Here is a 27,794-nt window from a genome sequence, read left to right as displayed (position 1 = left end):
TAATTTAGGAAATATAAAACCAGAACTGAAAGGTGTCTGCGGTCAACCCTTAGAATTAATTTTCCTTTTGCTTTGTGGCCTTGCGGATTGATTACGTTAATCAGGCTACAAATGATTCAGTCAGAGTTTCTGAGCCTCTGCCCTCTTGTTTTGAATTAACCTACAATTGTGTCTGGCGGGGTGGGTCACTCAGCAGACTTATAATACTGTTTCAATTTTGTAGGGCCCTTTGCAGAGGAACTGTTTGAAGTGACTTCCTGCTACTTTCCCATCGACTTCAATCCTGTGAGTGAGCTAATTCTTTTTTTTTCTAACCAGTTTCCCTGTGCAAAATATGGTTATAAGGAGTGATGGTTCATCTGCTGTGTGAAATCAAGAGTTTTATATGGCCAGCTTTACTGACACAGGGAGGCTTTTATGAGTATAGTTTTCCATTTCTGATTCTCTTGCAGCCCCCTAATGATGCTCATGGAATCCAGAGAGGAGACCTGATTGTCAGCCTGCGGGCAGTGCTGACTGCCACTCCCATTTTTGCAGAGGTAGGGCAACTAGGATGTCATATTCAAACAAGACCTATGTCCCTGTGGACTTTCTCTTCTTGACTTAAAGTACTGAGCTGATCAATCTCTGACTGCAGGGACAAACAAACTGTTGAATAGTTAGTGTAAATTTGCAAACCTTTTGGCTGAAAAATGTATTTAATCCATGTGTTACAGGTAATTACATAGTTACAGGTAATTTTAAGACTTGGCCCTGTTGGTGGTGTCAGGTTTGATATTTGAGCAGGCATGGGGGAACAGGCTTTCTTCATTTATCTCATTTCTGGTTCTTCTGAATTTCCTCCAGACTGGTCTTTCAGACTTCTATTTTCAGACAATGAATTCAAGTGTTGCCTTGGTGATTACATTTTGCTTCCAGTGCGGGTCTCGCACTAGGAGAAAGGCAAGATTGAAAAGTAATTAATTAATTTAAATTCTTGAATTAGAGAATGAAGTCAGAAAGTTGTAGAGCTGTGCAGTTCTATAGGCTTTATATCATTTATAGAACATAATTTGTTCTCCAAACTGGGAGCCCCTGGTGGTGCAGCAGATTCAACCGCTGAGCTGCTGAAGTTGCAGACTGAAAGGTTGGTGGTTCGAATCCGTAGAGCAAAGTGAGCTTCCACTGATAGCCCCATCTTCTGCCAATCTAGCAGTTCGAAAATATGCTATTGTGCGTGGATCAATAGGGACCTCTCTGGCAGGAAGGTAACAGAGCTCCATGCAGTCATGCCGGCCACATGATCTTGGAGGTGTCTACAGACAACACCGGCTCTTCGGCTTAGAAATGGAGATGAGCACCAACCCCCAGAGTCAGACACAACTAGACTTAATGTCTAGGGAAAACCTTCACCTTTTTTTTGGCCTTCAAGCACAAGCAGATGTTTGGTTACCAGAGGCTTTTGCTATCTTTTTTTCCTCCCATAGTTCTTGCTGCCTTTGCTCATTGAGAAAATGGACTCAGATGTACAAAGTGCCAAGTTGGACTCCCTGCAAACCCTGGTAAGAGCTCTTAACAAAGATGACCAAGAGTGGGTTGAGATTGTCATACAGTCTGGTGTGTGCTTATAGTTTACCCCAATGCAAGCATTACGCTTTGTCCTCCATTCCTTCACTGGGGTATGTTTATCATTCATGCTTCCTCAAGGGATGGTGGTAGTTATTTTTGACATATGCTGCAGCTTTTTTACTGGCACTAATGCCATTCACCTGATAACATCTGTTTTGTTTTTTTGTTTTTTTTACAGAGTGCTGCCTGTGCAATCTATGGACAGAAAGAGCTGAAAGAATTCCTACCCAGTCTCTGGTCATCTTTGCGAAGAGAGGTGAGACAGAGGGCCCTTCCACACAGCCATATAACCCAAGAAATATCAAGGCAGAAAATCCCACAATATTTGCCTTGAACTGGGTTATCTGAGTCCACACTGCCATATATTTTACTTCAAAGCAGATAATGTGGGATTTTATTCAGCTGTGTGGAAGGGTCCTGAATGTTCCCGAATAAGAATGTTCTGGGTTTCTTAGGAAAGTGCATCGAGACCTTGTTCCTGTTCTGCCATTTTTGCTGGCCTGGGTTTGTGTTTGCTATTCTGCAAACCACTTCAAATATTGCATAGTTCCTTCAGTGAAGCGATGAGGTGATTTAATGTTTGATGACATTCTTAAGAGAAAAATAGAAAATTGGTTTATGGCATATGGACTTTTTTGAAACACTGAGTTCTGGAGTGGTACTGTTTGATGAAACCAAGTTTCTGTTGCACTGTACAGTGGATTTTCTTCTGTCCTTCTGCAGGTCTTTCAAACAGCAAGTGAGAAAATTGAAGGAGAAGGTCTGGCAGCATTGCGTGCTCTGACTGCTTGTCTGTCCCGCTTGGTACTCAGTCCTGATGATGAGGATCTTCTTGAATCCTTTCTTAAAAACGTTCTGCAAGGTAACCCCTGGAGTGGCCTACTTTGCAAGACACTTTCCAGTCCAGCAGAAAGCATTCCATTCCTTCTTCATAACATGCTATTTGCAGAAAGTAAACCACCTCCCAGAGAAAAGATCCTGTTGTGTTGTTGCAGCAATAGGTTGACTCACTGGAGAAAGAGATGGAAGCTGCTTAAAGCAGATGTGAGGAAGAACACGTTCTCCACTAGATTCTGATATTCTGTGCAATCCCTCGTCAGGTGGAATAAAATCCTGTTGTTTCTTGGTAGAATTTTAGCAGAACCTTGCTGTTTCTTCCAAGTAGTCTTGTTTATTTCAGATTGCAGACACCATCTGTGTGAGCCTGACATGAAACTGGTGTGGCCAAGTGCCAAGCTTTTGCAGGCAGCTGCAGGGGGCTCTTTGCGAGCTTATTACCAGATTACAAGTAGCGTACTTCCTTTGCTGGTGGAAGAGTACAGCAAACATGTGCAGGTGAGGACGAATGGGAATAGAACCCATATGTGTTGAAGAGTAGCAACAATAGTGGTGGGTAGTCTCAGTTTTGTATTAGAAGAAATTCAGTGGGCGATTTTTCTACCACTACTCCAGATATATGATTAGGCTAGAACCCCATGGATGGCAAAAGCCTGCAGATTGAGTTTCTTCCTCTGTGTTTTTAAAACATGCTCTTCATCCCTCTAGCCCATCCTGTCTCCTCTTGATCTCTTGTAGAGTAGCCAGCACAGAACAATCTTGGAGGTGCTGCTTGGTTTTTTGAAGCTGCGGCAAACATGGGGCCCTGAGGAGGAAGGTAAGATGAGTTATCTTTATCCATTTAATCTGGATAGTGGCATGTCTTGGGGTAAGGTAGGTGTGAACAGAGGTTGGAGGTTGAGACTTTGTGCCCAAATGTTTTTACATTTTGCAGTTTGGCTCTCCCATGCCCCCTAGTGGGCTCGCTAGATGGTTTGCCACATACTGTATTTACATTTCCTGCTCCCAACATTTTAGTTCAGGAAAGGTCTTTTTTTCATCCAAAAGTGAACTTCTAGTTGATTTGAATGGACCTAAAATGGTGTGGGGGACAAAAAAGATGGTAATTTTTTTTTTACAAAAATGATTTTTTTAATGTTGAAAGAGATGTTGTGTGCAGGAGAGTTGAAGATTGACAATTAAGTGTTTGGGCCACATGCAGCCATGGGCAGTAATTCCTCACCTCTGACTAAGGGTTGGAGCCAATTAATATTTATTTAAACAAGTGAGATGAAAAGAAAAGAAAAATACGTTTGACAGGACTCTTTTTTTGGAAACGTTTCTAGCCCCAGCACTTTCGGAAACAGTTGTTAGAAAGTGTCTAAATGTTCAGAAGCCAAATGCCCTTGGGGCTTGGCTGTCATTGAACAAGTAGAACAGAGTTAGAAACATTTTTCATCCATTCCTCATAAAGAATATCTCAAAGGCAGAAGTGGCCATCCCTCTATGCAAGCATATATTCTTTATTCACATGTATCTATTTAAAGTGACCTCCTAAATTTGTATTAATTGCAATCTGATTGCTCTATACGGTAAACTATGGGCCGAATCCAAAGGCATTATGGGACATAATGGAACAGACAGGGTGATGTGATTCCAGCTAAGTAAGCTTTGAAAACGAATGTCCTACATTAGAATGCCTGTCTCTTGTCTTAATGGCAGCTCATAAATATAGAGGGTTTACATTTCTCCATTATCTAATGGGGACATTACTTATCTGAAAGGTTACCTCCTCACATACTAGCCTGCTTGTAATCTTAGCTACTCAACAGAGGCTCTGTCCCTCTACCATGTCCCTTCCTCTGCAATACTAGGCTCATAGGTAGAGTACCCCAGCTGTGGAACTTTCACTCAAAGGAGTTACAGCCATGCAGCAAGGAATATGCCCTTTCATTTGGCCTTTGGTCCTTACAATTATGGCTGGTTCTTTCTAGCTGTTGTTTTTTTTTACTTGACTATAGTTTGAAAATTATTTTTAAAGAGAAGTTTTAGTTCATGCATGTAGTGTTTTCACCCACAATACTTGGGGCTCTGGCTTGTCCAGAGACTACAAACAAATACCACGAATCCCACTGACCTTTTGAAAGGAATAGACACTGATCATTGTTATAGCATTGCTGCAGGTGCCTTGTGATCACTGGCCTTAATGCTTGGACTGCTTACACTGGATATGTACTTCTTCTTTGCAGATAAGAGTCCACTGCTTTTCCCTAAAGCATCTCTATGTTCCATGGTATTCTCTGCAGTTGCTGAGCCCAACGTTCAACTTCAGTTGGTTGGGATCCAAGCTCTTACCTTTTTGGGGTCACTGCAAGGTATGTGGCACTCTATAGTACTTCCAGTAAGCCAGAGGAAAATTAGGTAATTGTCAGCATTTTTTCCTAGCAGGGCTGAGGATGGATTTCCGGGGGACTGCTGTGTGCATCTACTTCTGGCTGTCAAGCTGACATGTTATAGTGTGTATAGCTCACACTATATGGGCTTTATATAATCTCAGGGAGGTGGAATGCAGTGTGGAAAAGGTGTCTAAGCTCTGCTGCATGAGAAGGAAAGGATTTTGTGGCTCAATCGGTCCTTTCTGTTTCAGGGCTTCTGGAACCACCAGATGTGGAGATGCTTGTGGACCACCTTGTAAAATTCATCCTGTTTGAGGAAGACCCCCAAACCAGGTGGGCTATGAGGCCTTCTGGCAGGACAGGAGAAGTAGCAGGCACTTGAACTGCTCAAAAATGTATTGTGGTTTGATCCTTATAATCAAATCTGAGAAAACTTTGGCCAGCTGCAATGTTGTGGTATGTAGGACAACCCATTTGGCTCCTGGCATCCTTGATTCTTATCTATAGACTAGGCATTTCCCTTACACCCTCCCATCCAGCAGTGAGATTTTGAAAATCTCATTGTGTAAACATAAGTGCAGTGGAAAGGTTTGTAGGTAGAACATAACTAGGAAAGGTAGAGTTAACCATCCTTTATTTGGCACTGTGACATCCTCCCAGTACCCTCTGCACAGTAGAAAGCATGTAAAAAGTCTTAATTCATGATGATGGAAGCTTTTTAAAAAAATAGCCTGATTGCAAGGAGGGGGTTACTGTATGGGCACACATGAGTATAAATGATATCTTTTGGGTAGGGTCTGGCAGTCACATGAGCTGTGGGATGGTCTCTACTTCCTGTTTATGTGAATCTTGATTTGCTTTTCTTCAGACTTCAGACTAAAAAAATCCCTACTGCATTCTATTAATCCCTTACCTTTTTTGTGTGTGTCAGGAGCGACTTGAGAAATTGCAAGTTGCTCCTGGTGTGAGATAATTGGCTGTCTGCAAGAACATTGTCCACAGGACACCTGGATGTTTGATGTTATACCATCCTTGTGAAAGGCTTCTCTCATGTCCCCGCATGGGGAGCTGGAGCTGACAGAGGGAGCTCCCCCGCTCCCCCCAGTTTCGAACCGCTGATCTATCAGTCAGCAGTCCTACCACCACCAAGGGCTCCAATCTCTTACTTGTAAATGGCAAACAAAAATAATGTTATCATTGCTGTTGAATACTGAGAGCCATTTTGATACTACTTTTGTGAGTAACTTTCTTTACAACTTCAGTTTTTTGCACTCTTATGAAAAATGTTCTGGTTTAACATTCTGGGCTCTAACTTACATGTTCAGCTCATTATGTTCTGTTCTTTTAGCAGATACTCTTTTAAATCACCTGCCAGTAGCATAAATAAACATTTGGCTGTAAAATCCTCAGCTCTGTGCAGGAATCCTTTAAAGCTTAATTTTATACTTACCTTTAGAGACTTTTTTTGGGGCGGGGGGTACCATACAATTTGTTAATTTTTCTTAATTTTGTTCAATTTTCAGTTCTTGTCCTGTCCAACACTCCCCATTCAGCATGCTTTGAATTCAGACCTCTGTCTTTGGATGGCTTCCATTAAGACTCTACTATATCTCTGCATAATTGTAAACAACTCCATCATTTTCTAACAGTTCTCAGGAAAATCCAGTAGGAATAAGTTAGCAAAAGCCTGCATCATTACATGCCCTATTCCTTTGTCCAAGAAAAAAAGTGGAATACATTTTAAATTTTTATAAAGAACAAGAATATACACAACACAGTAGAACTGTGTTCTGATTGACCCTTTTTTTTACTCCTATAGTTTGGCAGCTATGGAGGCTGCTGGTACGCTGGCCCCTACCTACCCAGAAGTCTTCAGCCGGTGTTTGGTTCAGAAGTTTTCAGGAAAACTGAAGACAGGTACAGGTGAGTATAGACTTCTTCTTTCAATGTTATCTTTCTATATGTGTATAGAAGAGTATTTCCATGGGTTAGTGCAGCTAGTATATGCAACCAAGTTGTTACAAGTGCAGTTGTTCCTCCACTTTTGCAGGGAGTTACGTGTGCAGCTGTTCCATGAAAGTGAAAATTATGCAGATATATGATTCTTGGAAGAAATGATCTGCTGCTCTGGGGGGGGGGGGGTGAGCTCCCTGGTGTGATCCCAGAGGGAAGAGAAGAAGCTGTCCCTGTGTGACATTTCACTTACCCTCTGGATCCCAATTCCTCCTCTTCTTGCATGTCATGAGTGTCCCTCTGAGAAAGGAAGGGAGATACTAGGTGAAACAAAATACACAGCATGTCTGCCTCATGAACAGTCCCCTCACTCCTTTCCTGGGAACATAGCTGTAGTTTGAATATTCACATGGCAGCCCCAAAATCTCAAAGCAGAGCTGACATTTCAGACTTACGAATAATCAAATATATGTGAAATCTGCAAAACTGGGGGTGTCTGTTGCTTTAATCTGCCCCTTTGCTATCTCCAGCTGATATTTCAAGAGGAATGTTAAAGTAAGGTGTGTTTAATTTTTAGGGCTAACTTTTCTTACCTTCATGACCTATTGCTTTGGACAGTCTCCCCATTTAACCCCTGTGCTCTCAGTTTCAGAAGTGCTGGAGGATATCAATCCATCTCACCAGGAGCGTTACTTGAAAGCCCTGGCAGCAGTGTCCACACATCCAAGTATAGTGAGAGAAACCGTTCCAGTTCTCCTGGAGCAACTGCAGCAGGTTCAGGAAGGTAAGTATTTGATTAAAATTTGGAGTTTTTGTGTGCAGTGGGGAAGGAAGATGTTTGTCTAATGCTTGCAAGTGTTCGTATTTGTCTTAGAGCATGGGTAGGCAACTGTGGAAGGCTAGAGGGCTATGTTGATGCTCTTGAAAGATCTTGAAGGACCATAGTCCCACACTGTACCTCCTGAAACAAATAATAATTACTACCAAATGCCCTTAAAAGCATGATACTTTCTTCCATGCTTTTAGACATTCCTGGTCCAGTTGAGGTTCAAAAGAGGCCTTTTTTAACAGTAAGGAGAGAATGGATGCCCTGTTTTTAAACAATTGTCTTTTGAGCCAAAATTTGCCTGGGCCCTTCATTACATGGCAGAAATGTTCTCTGCATCCCTGGGGGCATTTTATTATTTATTTATTTATTTATTTATTTTTATATCCCACTTTTCTCCCATGTGTGAGACTCAAAGCAGTAAACAAATTGTAAAAAGCAAAACTGTATGATACAAAAACACAACATCTTCTCAACCCAAGCATATAAACAAAAAACCAACACATTGCATAACCACATTACATAAATCATATAAATAGGCTTTAAAATAACATTTACCATTTTCATTAAAATCCCTGGACCTCAGGCCACTGAGGTTTATCCGAAAACATCATATTAAAAGTCCCAAGCTCCAAATCTTTGGCCATGTAAGCCTTTCCTGATTGAGATAGGCTGCTTATTGTGGTTTGTCGGGGAAGGCCTGCTTCCATAAAAAGATCTTGACTTGGGAGCGAAAAGCCAATAGTAAGGGGGCCAAATGCACTTATTTGGAGAGGGAGTTCCAGAGCCACAGGGCCTCCACCAAAAAGACCCTCTCTCTCGTTCCTACCAATCGTACTTGTGATGGTGGTGGGACCAAAAGAAGTGCCTCTCCCGATGATCTCAGGGCTCATGCGGGCTGATAGGAGGAGATGCGGTCCCTCAAGTAGGCCGAGCCCCACCATTTTTACCCCTGGATTGGTGGGGCAAACATGGTAAAATGCTCTGTATATTCTCCAGATGTCATTTTATGATACATATTTTTCACTCGAGGAGTGGGTATCCTGAGTGCCATTTAAAAGAAATCTGTTTGTTGCATCCAGCCAGCAGGTCACACTTTGCCCACCAACCTTTTATTAGAAGTGTGTAGGCTCTTTCTTAGGCCAGTAATTTGGACTTGATTATCTTTCAGTCTTGTCTAGTCCCATAATGTTTTATTTATTAAGAGCAGGAAAAGTATAATTTGTCATTAAAAGTTAAGGATTAGTATAATCTTTGGATATACATTCTATTGCTGCCATGGTGTAGGGACCTTTTGAGATTATAGCTGCAACCTACAGCTTAATAGCCTAACTTGTTTCTCAAGGAGTAATTATAACTTCCCAGGAACACTAAACTATGGTTAATTTAAGGCTTTCTGGTCTGATTTTTTACTTGGGTAGAGGAGGAACAAAGTGGACATTTCCTTGCACAAAAGGCTCATTAGTGCCATAGCTTATTAAACAGAGTTTAATATAAACAACCAAATGCAGGCAATGTGTTACCGTCATTATTTTTCAAGTACATGGGAACTACTAATTTATCCAAAATGCTTTTTAATACTGCATGTTACTATTTTTTAAATTGTTTTAATAGGCAAGATACCATCAGATACCCAGTTTGTCGTGTCTGTATGCCAGAGCCTGCAACAAGTGGCATTGAAATGTCAGCAAGATCCTCAGAGTTACTGGTTCTTTCACCAGGCTGTGGTGCCCTGCCTCTTGGGCTTAGGTGTGCAGGCTGCTATGCAAGGTAAGACGTGGAGATCGGCACAGAACTCATCCTCTCTGCATTCTGCCAGTGCCTGTAGCTAAAGTTGAACTGTCCTTACTGCATATGTTAATGGATATAGTTTTTGGTTTTGTACTTTATGTCCCTGAATCTCAAAGGGAATGTTCTCTTCCTTTTGAGATGCATATGTTTTGAGATCCATTATTTTAAATCATCTTAACATATTAGTTTGCACCAACTGCATTTACTTGGGCCAGGTACCACCAGCTCCCCTTTATCAGACAACTATTCTGCAAATGATAAATAAAAAAGCATGCTCTATGTGTGCAGCTGTGGCCACCCAGATGCTTCTGGACTTCAGGTTTCATTCATTATTGACTGTGCTAGCACTAGCTAGGGAGTGATCAGCCCAAAACATCTGGAGCGTTACATCTGGAGGCCAGACTTTAGCACAGCTGGTTAATCACCAGCTGTAATAAATCTTACTAATCGAAAGGTTGGCAGTTCAAAGATGGGAATATATATATATATATATCATAACTCTATCTGTTGTCTGTCCTATCTGTATAACAACATTGAATGTTTACCATATATGTGTTCTGTCATGCGCCCTGAGTCCACTTAGAGGTGAGAAGGGCAGAATATAAATGCTGTAAATAAATAAATAAATCTGCTTTGGAGGAAAATGTAAGAGTAAAGGGAAATTTCCATTCTCTCTCATTCTTGTTTTTGCTTTGCTTTGTTATTTTTGCTCTCAGAAAATTCCCACACAAGCAAGGTGCTGCTAAAGGAGGAAGCTTTATCAGCCATGGTACCAGTCATTAGTACTGCCTGTATACACTTAAGCCCAGAGTGAGTAACTTCCTATCTCGCCTGGTCCCTGTCCCTACAGTGTATCTTGCTTCTTATGTTTTTGGATATGATAGAGTTACAGCCTAAGGTTTATCTCTTTGATGGGAAAATAGTCTAGTTTTCACCTCTCTCACTCATTTCATGATGTTTCATATTATACAATAAGACGATGTTCCTTCTGCTACTTGTGTCTTTATGGCAGGTTGGCTTCCCAGAGTGTTTCCAAAGTGGTACCCCTCTTTCTAGATGGAGAGCTGTCCTTTCTGCCTGGAAACAGCTTCCCAAGCACTTTCCAGCCTTTCCAGGTATTTTGGATGAATGGGGTGCCGCTTTTACTGTTTGGGGAGGTTATGGTGAGAAGCTTCAAAATGGCCTCTACTGAAAGTGATCTTGTCTCTTCTACAGGATGGGGAGTCTCCAATGGCAGCCCAGAGAAGGCTTGTTGCTCTCCTCATGGCCTTTGTCTGTTCTTTGCCAAGGAATGTGAGTTCTGGGAGAGATGATGAGGGCACCATGGTTGAAATAACGGATTTGCTCTATGCCTAGTGCCTACACAAGTAGTGCTGGTAACCAGAGGATAGTTTGAAGATTTGCCTCCATAGCTTTCCTTTCTTCTTGTTTCTTGGCAGGTTCCAATTCCTCAGCAGGACCGGTTGTTACGTGAACTGCTAGCCCTGAGCTGCTCCTACGATTGCCCATTTACTTCTACAGTTGCGGCCAAATGCTTTGCAGGTCTTGTTAACAAACACCCAGCAGGTAATAACTGGATTATATATAAACTTAATCACCAGAGAGCTCTGACACTTATGACACATTTATTGCTGGTTGGATGAAACCTTGTTGATTGATACAAGGGGATTATTATTATTATTTATTTCCTCCTTTTTCTTTTAAAAAAGAGACTTAAAGAAGTTCACAGTAAAACCAATATAATAAATTTAAAACCTAAAAATATAAAAACATTGAAATAGAATTAAATATTAACAGTATTATAAAGTAAACAGTCAAAATGGTTTAAAACTGGTTCAAAACACTGTATATACTCGAGTATAAGCTGACACGAATATAAGCTGAGGCACCTAATTTTGCCACAAAAAATGGAAAAACTTAATGACTCGAGTATAAGCCGAGGATGGGAAATGCAGCACCTACTGGTAAATTTCAAAATAAAAATCGATACCAATAAAATTACATTAATTGAGGCATCAGTAGGTTAAATGTTTTTGAATATTTATCGTATTTCAAAGAAAAACAGTAAACTAGCTCTGCAAGTGGAAAAGTAGGGTCAATCAAAAAATATGGTATCAACAATATCAAGCAAGGACCAAGTACAGAGAGCACAATAATCCCAAATAAACAGCTCAAGGGGAGGTCACAGGGTGTGATGAGTCATGGGCCATGTAGTCCCATTCCTAGTGCTGTTGTGACTGACGAAGAGGAGAACTTGGGTTTTCCACCATTTCAGCCAGAAAAGGAACCATTTCAGCCAGAAAGGGAACCATTTCAGCCAGAAATTGAGCCTTTGCATCTGCAAGAGGCTTGTCTTCCAGAAATCTCCCAAACAAGCCCGGAGTCGAGTTCTCCCCCTTTTTCGCGCCGTAATTACTATCTCCAGCAGAAAGGAGTGCAACAGGCTAATCGCAGGAGTTTGAGAATAGCAGCAAAGCATTCAGATGATTAAGCCTGTTCCCATGAGAAATTTTAGGGAGTCATACATCTGGACACAGAGATTGACTTTCGTTTCTGGTTCCCCAGAGAAGTGTTCTCTGGTGGGGAAAACAAGGCCTATTTAGGTTCCTTGCTCCCAGAGGGTTCTTGCGGAGTCAATTCGTCAGCAACGGGAGTAAGTTGTGTGTGGACAGCGCACTCCTGTTTCCAAGCCTCGTTCCTGTTTCCAAGCCTTCGTTCCCGTTTCAGCCTTGTTTACCTCCACGGATCTTGCCTTGTTTCTTAGGACTCAGCCTTGCCTTGTTTTCCGGATTTTTGCCAAGTAATTCCACGGATCTTGTCCTTGCTTCTCGTTCCTTGCTACCTTGTACCAAGCCTTGTTTCAAGTTACTCCATAGCCACGCTCAAGTTTCATGGACTAAGGACCTTGTCATCTCCCCTCACTTTGCCTGGCAAAGTGAGTGTTTCGGTTATTGGATTACAACTTTGGACCTTAATATTTCATATTGGACATTGTTTCTTTGGACTAATTTTGACCTTTCCTGAAAGGTCTAACTCTGGACTATTTTCTACACTTGTTTTTATTAACTTTATATACTTCTTCAATAAAGATATTAGATAGATTCTGGCCTCTGTGTATGGTTATTGGTGCCCTGCAGCCTGGGTCCTGACAGTTTGACTCCGCCACCCTAAGCACCAATTAACCTAGGCCAGAATGTCTACCGGAGCCGGACCGGGAGGCCAGCCACTCAGCTACACCATCGACAAGGAGGAAGTGGACCGCATCCGCGATAAGCTCAATGCGCAGGAGGGAGAAATAAAGGGGTTGAAGGAACGCGGAATCCGACTCCCGGCCCTGGCATTGCCAACCAAGTTTTCTGGAGAAGCTTCTAAGGTTCATGTTTTCCGTCGTCAATGCCAGGCTTATCTAGAGGCCCGCAATGCCGAGTTTCCCCAAGAAGACATCAAAGTGGCGTGGATCTACAGCCTTTTAGACGGGCCAGCGGCCAACTGGGCGACGGCACTGTTCGACCAAGTTTCCCCGCATCTAAGATCAGCGCAACACTTCTTAGATCACATTAAGGCGACTTGGGGGATCGAAGACAATTTGGAGGCAGCCGGCCATAAACTCCGGCGCCTCTCTCAGGGGGACAGACCGTTGTCCCAGTACATAGCCGAGTTCCGAGTGTTGGCCCACAGCACCGGATGGAATGATATAGCCCTCAGAGGACAATTCCGGGAGGGTCTCAACATCGAGATGTTGGAGGAAATTTCCAAAGTGGATCCCCCCCACTCTCTTGAAGCACTCATTGATCAATGTTTACGGGCTGAAGTCATGCTGGCCAACAGAAAACAATGGGTCCGAGGCCAGAGCGGTAGAGCTGGGGTGAAACCTCCCGCTCCCACCAGCGTCCAGCCGCATCCAGTATGGAGACCCCCGCCACCAGCCCCATACCCCAGAGGGAGCGAGGAGGTGCCGATGCAGTTGGGCAACGTGCGTCCCAGGTTAGACGCCGCCGAGAAGGCCCGCCGCCAACGCCTAAATCTCTGTTGGTACTGCGGAAACGGGGGCCACTTCGCCAGAGAGTGCCCAGCCAAAGGGAAGCCCGCCGCCCGTCTGGCGGCGGCGTCCTCCACGGAGACGAAGACGTCTGAGGCGGCAGGCGCACAGCCGGCGGGGGAAGCCAGCGACCGGGCGTAGAGAGGCTCGCCAACCCGGTCAAAAAACCCACTCAAGAGCCGCCAACTGGGGTCCTGTTTCTTCTAGTGGTCACCTTGTGGTCAGCAAAAAAAGGACCCGTCATGGTCCATGCCATGATAGACTCAGGAGCCACAAACAATTTCATTGATAGAGAGTATGCCGACTCTCTGGGATTACAATATCATGACTTCAAGAACGCCCGTGTGGTGCAAGCCATCGATGGCCGCCCCCTCAAGACGGGTCCCGTAAGTCAGTGGTCGGAACCCACCAGAATGTGGATAAGGGAACATATGGAAGAGATTTCCTTCTTTGTTACCGAGGTTCCCCATTTCCCTGTGATTTTGGGTATTCCATGGCTGACACTTCATGACCCAAGCATCTCCTGGTCCAACAGGGAACTACAGTTTGCTTCAAAATATTGCCAAAACCATTGCCTCGTAGCCAAGATCTGCCATGCCACAGACACTGAACCCATTATCACCTTGCCCAAGAAGTACTCAGAATATTGGGATGTATTCAATGAAAAAGAGGCCGAGAGATTACCCCCACATAGACCTTATGACTGTGCCATTGACTTGGTGGAGGGGGCCCCGATCCCGCGAGGACATCTCTACTCCCTGACTGAACCGGAGCAAGAAGCTCTCAGGGAGTTCATAGAGTCAAACCTTCGCAAGGGATTCATCAGACCCTCTCAATCCCCAGCCGCTTCCCCAGTGATGTTTGTGAAAAAGAAGTCAGGGGAATTACGCTTGGTGGTGGACTATAGAGCATTGAACAATATCACTAAGCGGAACAGCTATCCCCTGCCCTTAATCTCGGACCTACTAGACCGACTTCGAGGAGCCAAGGTCTACACCAAGCTGGATCTTCGGGGAGCGTATAATCTAGTTCGCATCAGAGAAGGGGACGAGTGGAAGACCGCCTTCCAGACTAAATTCGGATTATTCGAGTCCCGAGTTATGAATTATGGATTATGTGGAGCTCCCGCAACGTTCCAGCATTTTGTCAATGACATCTTTCAGGATTATCTAGATCGGTTCTTGATCATCTACCTGGACGATTTTTTGGTGTTTTCTAGATCACAATCAGAACATGAGAACCACGTCAGAATGGTGTTACAACGATTGCGGGATCATGGACTTTATGCCAAGCTGGAAAAATGTGCTTTTGATCTACAAGAGGTAGATTTCCTGGGGTACCGCGTCTCGCCACTAGGGCTCTCCATGGACCCGGCAAAGGTTTCAGCAGTATTGGAATGGTGGGCGCCAACCAACAAAAAGGAGGTGCAACGATTCTTGGGGTTCGCGAACTATTACCGCAAGTTCATTCCAGATTTTGCCCGCTGGTCTGACCCAATCACCAGCTGCATCCGTGGGAAACAGCCCTTCCGCTGGACAGATCAAGCAGAGAAAGGGTTCCAGCAACTAAAGAAATTATTCACGTCCCAGCCAATCCTTCAGCATCCAGATCCTGAAACCCTTTTTGTCGTGCAGGCGGACGCCTCCGATGTGGCAATTGGGGCTGTACTCCTACAACCGGTGGGAGATCATCTTCATCCTTGTGCCTTTTATTCCCGTCAATTGACCGCACCAGAGAGAAACTACACCATTTGGGAAAAGGAACTATTGGCCATAAAGGCAGCCTTTGAAACTTGGAGACATTGGTTAGAAGGGGCCAAATTTCCCATTGAAGTCCATACTGATCATCGGAATCTAGAGCATCTAAGAACTGCCCGCAAGCTAAATCAGAGACAACAACGCTGGGCTTTATTCTTTGAACGTTTTAACTTCCAAATTCATTATGTAACCCCAGCCCAGACCAAGCAAGCAGATGCTCTGTCACGGAAACCGGAATACGCTGCAGGACGCAAGGAGACCTTTGAGTCCCAGCTGCTACAACCCGAGAACTTTGCCACGCTCACAGTGGGGAACACCAAATCCACTCCCATTGAATCAACTCCCTCTACTCCAGGGCCCCTTTGTGCTCAAGAAATCAGGGCTAGTCAGCAAGTAGATGCCTGGGCCCAGGACCAACTTCGCCAAGGACTACATTTCCCCTTTTCGCTTAAAGATGGGCTGCTTTGCTATAGAAATCATGTTTACATCCCCCCAGGACCGGGCAGGGAAAAGGCACTTCGTTTGTGTCATGACTGCAAGCCAGCAGGGCATTTCGGGCTATTCAAAACTATGCATTTGATCCTAAGAGATTTCTGGTGGCCCAAGATCCGCAAGGATGTGGAAAAATATGTCAACACCTGCCCAGTATGCCAGCGCTCCAAGACAAGAAGGGAAAAGCCCTCAGGGCTTCTACATCCCCTCCCTACTCCATCCCACCCATGGGAAATAATCTCTGCGGATTTTATAACTGATCTACCACCTTCCTGTGGATTCACCACGATCCTAGTGGTGGTGGACCTTTTCACCAAGTTAGCCCATTTTATTCCCTGTGAAGGCCTTCCCACGGCCAAAGAGACTGCAGATCTATTTCTCCAACATGTTTTCAGATTACATGGATTGCCCAAGAGTTTGGTCACAGACCGTGGGTCCCAATTCACCTCTCGCTTCTGGAAGGCACTACAAAAACTATTGGGCATAGACTCTCGTTTATCTTCGGCTCATCATCCTCAAACAGATGGGCAAACCGAGCGCACCAATGCCACTTTGGAACAGTACCTTCGCTGTTATGTAAACTACCAACAGGACAATTGGGCTTCCCTGTTACCACTGTCGGAGTTTGCCTACAATAATGGGGTCCAGGCTTCAATTAAGGAAACCCCGTTCTTTGCAAACTATGGCTTCCATCCACGTTTCTTTCCTCCTGTCATTGAAACCTCAGAAGTTCCCGCAGCAGAGGACTGGCTGCAGGAACTCACAGCAGTGCAACAACTTTTGCTCCAGCAACTGGACCAAGCCAAGGAGGACTATAAACGCCACGCGGACAAACATCGCCAGCCGGGCCCCGAAATCAAGGTAGGAGACCGGGTTCTTCTGTCCACTCGCTTTTTGCCCTCCCACCGTCCCTGCCGGAAGCTAGATGCCCGTTTCATTGGTCCCTATCCAGTGGTGGCGCAACTTAACCCCGTGACTTTCAAACTCCAACTTCCGCGCTCTATGCGCATTCATCCAGTGTTCCATCGCTCCCTGCTCCTTCCGGCGGATGGTGTGCGCCCTGATGCAGACCGGCCGGCCCCCGCCCCTGTTTTGGTGGACGGAGAAGAAGAGTTCGAGGTTCAGGACATTTTGGATTCTCGCTTTCACCGCCGCCGCCTACAATATCTCATTGACTGGGTGGGTTTTGGCCTCGAAGAGCGCTCTTGGGAAGACGCTTCCACGGTTCATGCCCCCGATTTAACCCGCCGCTTCCATCAGACCTATCCCGCCAAGCCGCGGCCTCGCGCCTCGGGGAGAGAGTCCCAGTTTGAGGGGGGGCTTGAGGAGGGGGATAGTGTGATGAGTCATGGGCCATGTAGTCCCATTCCTAGTGCTGTTGTGACTGACGAAGAGGAGAACTTGGGTTTTCCACCATTTCAGCCAGAAAAGGAACCATTTCAGCCAGAAAGGGAACCATTTCAGCCAGAAATTGAGCCTTTGCACCTGCAAGAGGCTTGTCTTCCAGAAATCTCCCAAACAAGCCCGGAGTCGAGTTCTCCCCCTTTTTCGCGCCGTAATTACTATCTCCAGCAGAAAGGAGTGCAACAGGCTAATCGCAGGAGTTTGAGAATAGCAGCAAAGCATTCAGATGATTAAGCCTGTTCCCATGAGAAATTTTAGGGAGTCATACATCTGGACACAGAGATTGACTTTCGTTTCTGGTTCCCCAGAGAAGTGTTCTCTGGTGGGGAAAACAAGGCCTATTTAGGTTCCTTGCTCCCAGAGGGTTCTTGCGGAGTCAATTCGTCAGCAACTGGAGTAAGTTGTGTGTGGACAGCGCACTCCTGTTTCCAAGCCTCGTTCCTGTTTCCAAGCCTTCGTTCCCGTTTCAGCCTTGTTTACCTCCACGGATCTTGCCTTGTTTCTTAGGACTCAGCCTTGCCTTGTTTTCCGGATTTTTGCCAAGTAATTCCACGGATCTTGTCCTTGCTTCTCGTTCCTTGCTACCTTGTACCAAGCCTTGTTTCAAGTTACTCCATAGCCACGCTCAAGTTTCATGGACTAAGGACCTTGTCATCTCCCCTCACTTTGCCTGGCAAAGTGAGTGTTTCGGTTATTGGATTACAACTTTGGACCTTAATATTTCATATTGGACATTGTTTCTTTGGACTAATTTTGACCTTTCCTGAAAGGTCTAACTCTGGACTATTTTCTACACTTGTTTTTATTAACTTTATATACTTCTTCAATAAAGATATTAGATAGATTCTGGCCTCTGTGTATGGTTATTGGTGCCCTGCAGCCTGGGTCCTGACACAGGGGCTTACATGTCTTTACACTAATGCTCAGAGCATGGGAAATAAGCAAGACGAACTCCAACTCTTAGCACAGCAGCACACATACGATGTCATAGGCATCACTGAAACCTGGTGGGATGACTCCCATCACTGGAATTTAGCCATTGAGGGCTATAACCTCTTTCACAGAAATAGAACAAAGGGGGGAGAGGAGGGGGAGTAGCTTTATATGTCAAAAACAGTTACGTTGCAGAAGAAATGCAAGACTGTAATCCGGGAAACCAGCTTGAAAAAGCATCTGGATAAGAATCAAGGGAACTGGGACTCAAAAAGACCTTGTCGTGGGTGTCTACTACAGACCTCCGAGACAGGATGAAGGACTTGATGAAGCTTTCTGCCAACAGCTGACCAAACAGGCACAAAGAAGAGATATAGCAGTCATGGGCGATTTCAATTATCCCGATATCTGCTGGAAAACAAACTCGGCCAAGAGTACAAAGTCCAACAAATTCCTCATTTGCCTTGCAGACAATTTTATGGTCCAGAAGGTAGAACAGGCAACAAGGGGATCAGCAACTCTTGATCTAATCTTAACAAATGTGGAAGACCTGATCAATACAGTTGAAGTGGTTGGATCCTTAGGGGCAAGTGACCATGTGCTCCTGCAGTTTGCAATACAAAGGAATGCTGAAACTAAGACAAGTCAAACACGCATTCTGGACTTTAAGAGAGCTGACTTCCAAAAAATGAAGGAATTACTGAGCGGTATTCCATGGACGCCAATATTAAAAAACAAGGGAGTTAAGGATGGATGGGAGTTTTTCAAAAGTGAAATACTCAAGGCACAAATGCAAACAGTGCCAACAAAGAAGAAAAATAAGACAAGTGCAAAGAAGCCAGAATGGATGTCCAAAGAACTTCTAACTGAGCTAAAGCTCAAAAGTGACATGCACAAGAAGTGGAAAAGGGGAGAAATCACCAAAGAAGAATTCAAACGTATTGCCAACTTCTGTAGGGAAAAGGTTCGCAAGGCTAAAGCGCAAAATGAGCTCAGGCTTGCCAGGGACATAAAAAACAACAAAAAAGGTTTTTTTGCTTACGTTGGTAGAAAAAGGAAGAAAAAAGAGGTGATAGGGCCACTGCAAGGAGAAGATGGGGTGATGGTGACAGGGGATAGGGAAAAGGCAGAACTGCTTAATGCCTTCTTTGCCTCGGTCTTCTCACAAAAAGAAAGCCATCTTCAACCTCAGCAACATGGAATGGACGAAGGATTGGGGGAAATCCAACCCCAAATAGGGAAACAAGTTGTCCAGGAACACCTGGCCACTCTAAACGAATTCAAGTCGCCAGGGCCAGATCAGCTACATCCAAGAGTATTGAAGGAACTAGCGGAAGTTATTTCAGAACCACTGGCAATCATCTTCGAGAGTTCTTGGAGAACAGGAGAAGTCCCAGCAGATTGGAAGAGGGCGAATGTGGTCCCTATCTTCAAGAAGGGAAAAAAGAATGACCCAAACAATTACCGTCCGGTCAGCCTCACATCAATATCAGGCAAGATTCTGGAAAATATCATTAAGGAAGTGGTCTGCAAACACTTAGAAACAAATGCGGTCATTGCTAATAGTCAACACGGATTTACCAAAAACAAGTCATGCCAGACTAATCTGATCTCTTTTTTCGATAGAGTTACGAGTTGGGTCGATACAGGGAATGCTGTGGATGTAGCGTACCTGGATTTCAGTAAGGCCTTCGACAAAGTCCCCCACGACCTTCTGGCAAACAAACTAGTTAAATGTGGGCTAGGCAAAACTACGGTTAGGTGGATCTGTAATTGGCTAAGCGAACGAACCCAAAGGGTCTCACCAATGCGTCGTCTTCATCATGGAAAGAAGTGACAAGTGGAGTGCCGCAGGGTTCCGTCCTGGGCCCGGTTCTGTTCAACATCTTTATTAACGACTTAGACGAAGGGTTAGAAGGCACGATCATCAAGTTTGCAGATGACACCAAACTGGGAGGGATAGCTAACACTCCAGAAGACAGGAGCAGAATTCAAAACGATCTTGACAGACTAGAGAGATGGGCCGAAACTAACAAAATGAAGTTCAACAGGGACAAATGCAAGATACTTCACTTCGGCAGAAAAAATGGAAATCAAAGATACAGAATGGGGGACGCCTGGCTTGACAGCAGTGTGTGCGAAAAAGACCTTGGAGTCCTCGTGGACAACAAGTTAAACATGAGCCTACAATGTGATGCGGCAGCTAAAAAAGCCAACGGGATTCTGGCCTGCATCAATAGGGGAATAGCGTCTAGATCCAGGGAAGTCATGCTCCCTCTCTATTCTGCCTTGGTCAGACCACACCTGGAATACTGTGTCCAATTTTGGGCACCGCAGATGAAGGGAGATGTTGACAAGCTGGAAAGCGTCCAGAGGAGGGCGACTAAAATGATTAAGGGTCTGGAGAACAAGCCCTATGAGGAGAGGCTTAAAGAGCTGGGCATGTTTAGCCTGCAGAAGAGAAGGCTGAGAGGAGACATGATAGCTATGTACAAATACATGAGGGGAAGTCATAGGGAGGAGGGAGCAAGCTTGTTTTCTGCTGCCCTGCAGACTAGGACACGGAACAATGGCTTCAAACTACAGGAAAGGAGATTCCACCTGAACATCAGGAAGAACTTCCTCACTGTGAGGGCTGTTCGGCAGTGGAACTCTCTCCCCCAGTCTGTGGTGGAGGCTCCTTCTTTGGAAGCTTTTAAGCAGAGGCTGGCTGGCCATCTGTCGGGGGGTGCTTTGAATGCGATTTCCTGCTTCTTAGCGGGGGGTTGGACTAGATGACCCATGAGGTCTCTTCCAACTCTACTATTCTATGATTCTATGATTCTATAACATAATAATAATAATAATAATAATAATAATAATAATAATAATAATAATTCATTTGTATCCCCTCCATCTCACCATGGGGACTCAGGCCAGTTTCCAACATAGTAACAGGCAAACATTCAATGCCTATATAAACAATGCAGAGCTAGATATAAATCTATAATTATATATACTAATTTCATATATGCATTTCCCCCTGAAATGTTTGCAAATCCTCTCTCTATATATGTGCATTTCCCCTGCAGTATTTGCAAGACCTGTATATCTATAATATCTGTAGGAGAGATTAACAAATATTTCAAGGCAAAATGCTTTTATAAGATAAATGATATATATGTATATATATTCTTCCTCGCTTGCAAGTTCTTCTCTCCCTCTCCTTTCCCTTTTCAAAACATTCCCTTGGTTAAGAGTGAGGGAGGTTTTGGAAAAGAAATACACTGATAAGGGAGGGTAAGAGGCGAGAGAACTATATCATATATTGCAAGCAATGACCTCCAGGCTCCGCTGCTGTGATGTCTCATGGGCCTTGTAGTCCCGTTCCTAGTGCTATTGTGGCAGATGAGGAGGAAAATTTGGGATTTCCACCGTTTCAGCTTGAATCGGAGCCTCGCCATCTGGAGGATGTTTGTCCTCAGGAAGCTAACCAAACAAGCCTTGGGCAGAATTCTCCCCCATTTTCCCAAAAGGACAATTATAATAGAGATAGAGGAGCGAGGGAGGCTAATCGCCGGAGCCTCAGAATCGCTGCCAGACAATTAGCTGATTAAGTCTGCTTCCCTTGGGAAATTCTAAGGAGTCATGCATCTGGACACAGTTTGGGTTTCACTTCTTGTTCTCCAGGGAAAGTGTTCTATTGGCGGGAAAACAAGATCCTATATAGGGGTTTTGCCGCAAGGGGAACCTTGCGGAGTCAATTTGTTCAGCTTGAGGAGAGAGATCGTGTGTGGACTACGTACCCCAGTTCCCTGTTTCACGGATCAAGTTTCCAGCCTAGCCTTGTTTCATGGACTTCTCTTTACTCAGTTCATGTTTCATGTTTGCCTTGTTTCAAGTTTTGATTTAGCCAAGAATCAAGTCTATTTTCCAGCCTTGTTGTCAAGCTACTTTGGATTTTAAGGACCCTGTCATTTCCCCACACTTTGCTTGGCAAAGTGTGTGTTTCGGTCAAGTGGATTAAAACTTTGAACTCTAATATCTTATATTGGACAATACATTTCTGGACTATATTTGGCCTTTCCTGAAAGGTCTGCTTCTGAACTATATTCTTCACTTGTTTTTATTGACTTTATATATTTCTATAATAAAGATATTAGATAGATTCTGGTCTCTGCGCATGGTTATTGGTGCTCTGCAGCCTGGGTCCTGACAGCTGCTCAGCTTATTCAGAGCTCAAACCATAGCACCCCCTGACTTGATCTTTAAAACCTTCTTCTTTAAAAAATCTGCCTGAATAAAAGGTTTTAGCCTGGTGCTGGAAGGACAGTAGAGACGGGGCCATTCTGGCTTAGGGTCAGAACAGCTTCCTTGTCTTGTTCTTTGGATATGCAAGAGCAACTAGCAGTCACTGTCCCTCTCCCCTTAACAGGGACTCAGCTAGATCATCTCTTGGAAATGGCCATGAACAAACTGGAGCAAGGCTTGAATGAAGGTCCCCATCAAAGCCAGGCCCTCACATTGTTGTTATGGGTAAGTTTGTGCCATTTTGCCCACTCTCTCCACTAATTATACAGAATCTAATTAATCTTTCTTTCCCTGCAGGTTTGCAAGGCTTTGTTGCTACGCTATCACCCACTGACCACTCAACTAACCGACAAGGTGAGTTTCAAAGAAGAGCTGTGATCTTCAAGAAGTCCAATACAGTGCTAACTTTTTGCGTTTTAATGGCTCTCATACATCTGCCCTACAGCTGCTTGTGCTTTTGGGGGATTCAGTCCTTGGTCCAAAAGTGAGTGATGGCTTTGTATTGCTCATGGCTGACTCTCCAGATGTTCTGGGCAAGAGCTGCCACGCAGAGGTGCGCCTCATGTTCCGACAGCGCTTTTTCACAGAGTGTGTGCCACAGTTGGTGCAAAGGTTCCACGCAGCTGTACCTGGTGAGTTCTTTAGTCTTATTCTTTGATAAAAGCATCTCAGTTAGAGAATTTACATTACTCTTAAATAAGAGGTGGCCATAAGTATAGCCCAGCAGGGCCATTTTTTTAGCCTTCTAAGGCCCTGGGGAGGCTCCAGCACCCTTTGGCAGAGAAAGTAAAAGATCTTGTAAAACTCCAGTGGTTGCATATTTTTGAGCCATGGCAGTTAAAGTGGTGTCAAACTACATTCTACTATGTAGATGCATCTCCCGATACATAATCAAGAGAACGTTTTGGTGTTTTTATTTTTAGAAGAGGAGAAACAGCAGAAGCAATTTTCTACTTCTTCCTGTGAAATATTTTGTATTACCAAGAGTAAATTTAACTGAAGACAAGAAAGGTCACAATTCTATGTTGGTTGGCTTTGCAGTATTTTTTTTTCTTCCAAAATGGTACGGTGGGGTTTGTTTTCTTTACTGGCAGCAAGAGTTTTTCATTGTATAAGCCGCAAGTATGCAAAACCATTTTTTGAAGACTATCCTCTGGAGTAAAGAACTGAGTACCTATGCTTCTCTTTTCCCCAGATATGAAATCAAATTATCTGAAAGCCTTATCTCACATATTGAACCATCTGCCCAAGCCTGTGCTGGTGACAGAGCTGCCTTCGGTGAGTGTAGACTTTGTAGCCACAGGATCAGATGCTAGGCACTCTTAGCTGTATCTTGCCTAGATGGGTGTGTAGTGGAATTACATTCCCCTCTTTGTTTTTCCCCACAGCTGTTATCTCTGTTGTTAGAAGCTTTGTCATGTCATGATCGTGTGGTCCAGATGTCAACATTGCACTGTCTACAGCCCTTGTTACTTGATGCACCTCATATCATGAGTCTGCATATTGACACACTGGTGGGCAAGTTTCTCAGCTTGACAGACAGCCCTACTATGGTGAGTAATCTCCTGTACAGTGTAGTATTTCCTTCTTGTCATGAAGGACTAAATGCTTACCATCTTTTGTTTTGCAGGCAATCCGCATTGCTGCTCTCCAGTGCCTTTATGCGCTCGCCTCTTTTCCCACCCCAGTGGTAAGTGATGGATCTGCCAATTCTTTTCTCTGGGCTTTACAGTCTGCCCTCTACATTTGTGGATTTCACAGTTGTGGTTTTGATTATTCATGAGCATGTACCATCACCTCTTGAAGTTGGAACTAGTATGTGTACATGGTAACTCCATCCTCAGGAGGCAAGTGTCATGTTTTGTCAAGTCCTGGTTTGCCAAACAGAAGTTTCACAACTTATGTATCGGGAGATGCACAACAGAAAAAATGTAAGAGTCCTTGGAAACTAACCATATGAGGGTACATACATACATGAGCTGTTGAGAGTGAGATAAAGCCAAAGACCTGAGTCCAAGTTGCCATGGTCATGCCAGAGGAGTTTCAGACTTGAGTCAGAAACAAAACAAGCCATAATCCCAGCCCAAGATCAAGAAAGCTAGTAGTCCAAAAACAGCAAAGTCCAAAATTCAAGGCAGCAAACAAAATACAGCAGTTAAGGTTACAGTCCAGGATCAACAAAACAAATAATCCAAAGAGTCAAGATTCACACGACAAATCAACAATGTTACCTCCTACCACAAGGCTTCACCTTGAGAATTCTTTAGATTAGATTAAGATTTGATAATGAGATCACTATCAGACCTGGTTGAGAACTATTGTTGTATTCAGGCCCTGCTAGTCCATGTTGGCCCAGCGGTCATCACTGGCCACACAATCAACTCATATGACTTTGTGAACTTTGGTTGGCTCCTGTAAATCAATGTGGATGTTTTATGCTTAGGTTTTATGTCGTTTATGTAATTTTGTTTGCTTACATTTTAATTTATTGATGTTAAATTCTAATTTTACATTTATATGTGGGGTTATTCTGGATTATTTTGTTGGTATCTGTTTGTTTTGTTAAGGCATTGAATGTTTACCTTTTTGTATGCTGGAATCCGCCCTGAGTCCCTCTGGGGAGATAGGGCGGAATACAAATAAAGTTTATTATTATTATTATTATTATTATTATTATTATTATTATTATTATTATTATTAATCTTGAGAGCCCCTTATCCTATGCTCTCAGGTGTTGCCTGTGTAAAACTTGTTTTTTTCTAATCGGGCTGCAGGCTGCAGCACTCTTGTCTGTATTCTAAAAGGGTTAGTGCATTTAATCCTTCATCAGTCTGCCCTAATGTACTGGCTTCTGCTTTGTCCACCTGCTGGGAAGTGGTGGCTGCTGCTGAAGGCTCCTGTTCTGCAATAACTAAGCTAGACTGGGGGGGCTGCTGGGAACTGTTTGTCTCCAACTGGCCCTTTCAACAACCCCTCGTCCTCACTCTGAATGGATCAGGACAATGAGTAGGAGGGCTCTTCAGGAGCTGGACATGCCGTATTTCTGTTTCGCTTATACCTCATTCCTTTGCATAGGTGAAATAGATACTCGGGGCATAGAAGAAGTGCAGGAATAGGCCCTGAGCACTATTTCACTTATCCTGTGGACCTTGGCTCCTTTTCCTCTTCCTTTCTTCCATGAGTGTCAGTTTCATACAAGAAAAGGAAGGGAGGTACTGGGCAAAGCAGAAATAAGTAGTGCATACAAAGAGGAAAAGCAGGCAAGATATGCAGGGTAAATAATGTTGCAGGTGCTTGCTCCCCCTGCCTTTTCCTCCGGGACTATGCTGTGTAGCCCCTCCCCCAAGAGACTAGCCATGAGTACACCCTCCCCCCAAAATATTAGTGATTTTTCCACTTTTGCTGGAGGAGGACTTGTCCCAGTGAAAGTGGAGGATTGACTACATTTTCGTAATATGCGGGTTTTTCCCCCACCTCTTGTCATCAGTAGAAGCTGTAGGGCCCCTACTAATTCCGTTTTCTTCACACTGTCAGGTAATTCCCTACAAAGCACGGGTGATCAAGGCACTAGCCAAACCCTTGGATGACAAGAAACGTCTTGTGCGAAAAGAAGCTGTGGCAGCACGAGGAGAGTGGTAAGTAGATAATACTGTTGAACAGATCATCATAGGCGATCCCTCGTGGCCAAGTATGATTGTCTTCCAAGGGTATAAAACAGAACTGAGCTATTGTAGAGGGACTGTATTGGTTCACTGGAACATACCTCTCCACTACTCCATTCCTAAATCTTAGCCCCCAAATGGCCTGTAAATATGGGGGACGTTGTTTTAGGCCAGCAGAAGATTTTTTTTCTCCAGAACAGTGGTTCACAACCCTTTGGTCCCCAGATGTTTTGGCTTTCAACTCCCAGAAATCCTAACAGCTGATAAATTGGCTGGCATTTCTGGGAGTTGTAGGCCAAAACACCTGAGGACCCACATGCTGAGAACCACTGCTCCAGAAGGAAGTGAGGTCTCCCAGGCAGGAAAAATATATGGCCCAGAAGCCAAACTTTTTCCATCTCTGCTGTGGAAAAATGTTCACTATTTTTAAATAGCAGTCTTAATCATTCTGTTCCCTTTATGCTCACTGCTATGAGCCAGGTATCTAATGCACAGTATAGATATTTGAATGAATGATTTGGGGTTTTATTCATTGCTGTCATCAAAACTAATGCTATATTCTTGCTCTTCAGGTTTCTGCTTGGGACACCTGGCAGGTGAAGATGCAGTGAGGCTCAAGATTGAGAAACTCACCTGCCTTGACATCATGTATTCTGCATTTCCTTGAAACCAGCAGGGCTCTGGGCACAAGTGGAGGACCTTTTTATGGACTGCCATTTCTATGGGCCAGCACAGTCCTAACCACATCTGTCCAGTAGGATGCAGTGGCCAGCTGAATCTTGCAGCAGTAATGTAGTTCGTGGAGATGACAGGATGCCTGCACACTGTGTGTGTGGAGCCAGAAGAATAAACAATCTTGTTTCCTAACAGCCTCTGGAAAAAGTGCATCTTATGGGAAGGAAGCAGTAGAGGAAGTTAGCTCGGTGCTGTTGTTGGCCTTCGTCTCAACATGCATTTTAAGTACCATTATCCTAGATTTCTAGCAATTGCCACAAGTGTATCAACAAAAATAGAAAGCTCAGCCTCTTGTGAGATGCTGTTCTGTGTCTATTCATTCAAAATCAATTTTTGCATAATTGATCTTTTCTAGCAATAGCAAATTGTTGGGATGGAAGAGTTTTAAAGTTCAAAAAGAAACACTCAATGGCTTCTGAGTATTTTAAGTTACGTCATGGAATCTCTCAGATAAAATGTAGCAAAAACAGGGACCATTTTACTATATAAGTTGAACTCTGTTAGGTTTGCAACAACTGTTAAACCTGCAATATGCAGCCCTTTCCTGGCACTATCCTGTATAATTGCTGCTCATTGTCAAGCAGTTGCTATCCTGGGTTAAGAATATATAGAAATCCAGCAAGACTTCTGAGAGACTCTACATGGAATTTGCTTTTTAGAAGTACTCATATGATTAGAATGTTGTTGAACTATCATAAGCATCCGTTTCCATTTTAGATGTTGTATAAAATATATAGACACATCAGCTAACATATCTGCTAGTTTATATACTACCCTTCACCAGTAGCTAGATATTAACGATAAACACAGTTGGAAATGCCTAGAAATAGAGGTCTGCATATTCACAAGAGAAAGCCAAGTGCTGTACCTGTAGAAAGCAACTTCTTCCAGCAGTTGAGTTTATGATTTGCACCAAGAAAGTTCTGTGGTCAGCACTGCTTCATCTAAGATTTTCAGAAACCAGGGTTGGAAAAGATTGCTGCTGCTGGCAGAATCAGCACATCTCTTCCTTCCCTTAAATGCTGAATCATAACTCAAAAGACACTGAATTCACCTGCAATAAATGCTAAGGCGCAAAAGGAGTCTTAATCA

The 27,794-nt window shown here is 43.9% G+C and overlaps 1 protein-coding gene across 1 annotated transcript in view; it reads left to right on the top strand.

The window, feature by feature from the left end:
• Positions 1-26,999, top strand: part of mms19 (MMS19 homolog, cytosolic iron-sulfur assembly component) — a 48,370-nt gene extending 21,371 nt beyond the window's left edge. Inside the window, exons 8-31 of the mRNA XM_062976353.1 lie at positions 224-285; positions 453-539; positions 1,467-1,541; positions 1,787-1,864; positions 2,332-2,470; positions 2,789-2,943; positions 3,184-3,262; positions 4,674-4,799; positions 5,072-5,153; positions 6,640-6,743; positions 7,420-7,557; positions 9,214-9,369; positions 10,107-10,200; positions 10,403-10,505; positions 10,606-10,683; positions 10,830-10,956; positions 22,430-22,530; positions 22,603-22,659; positions 22,751-22,937; positions 23,501-23,583; positions 23,694-23,858; positions 23,936-23,995; positions 25,840-25,940; positions 26,540-26,999. Coding sequence (XP_062832423.1) covers positions 224-285; positions 453-539; positions 1,467-1,541; positions 1,787-1,864; positions 2,332-2,470; positions 2,789-2,943; positions 3,184-3,262; positions 4,674-4,799; positions 5,072-5,153; positions 6,640-6,743; positions 7,420-7,557; positions 9,214-9,369; positions 10,107-10,200; positions 10,403-10,505; positions 10,606-10,683; positions 10,830-10,956; positions 22,430-22,530; positions 22,603-22,659; positions 22,751-22,937; positions 23,501-23,583; positions 23,694-23,858; positions 23,936-23,995; positions 25,840-25,940; positions 26,540-26,567 — 2,465 coding nt within the window. The 3' untranslated portion in view covers positions 26,568-26,999. The remainder of the gene's footprint in view (positions 1-223; positions 286-452; positions 540-1,466; positions 1,542-1,786; positions 1,865-2,331; positions 2,471-2,788; positions 2,944-3,183; positions 3,263-4,673; positions 4,800-5,071; positions 5,154-6,639; positions 6,744-7,419; positions 7,558-9,213; positions 9,370-10,106; positions 10,201-10,402; positions 10,506-10,605; positions 10,684-10,829; positions 10,957-22,429; positions 22,531-22,602; positions 22,660-22,750; positions 22,938-23,500; positions 23,584-23,693; positions 23,859-23,935; positions 23,996-25,839; positions 25,941-26,539) is intronic.
• Positions 27,000-27,794: the final 795 nt, after the last annotated feature.

Source organism: Anolis carolinensis, chromosome 3 (assembly GCF_035594765.1).
Source record: "Anolis carolinensis isolate JA03-04 chromosome 3, rAnoCar3.1.pri, whole genome shotgun sequence".
NCBI lineage: Eukaryota > Metazoa > Chordata > Lepidosauria > Squamata > Dactyloidae > Anolis > Anolis carolinensis.
This window is presented reverse-complemented; position numbering and strand designations above follow the sequence as displayed.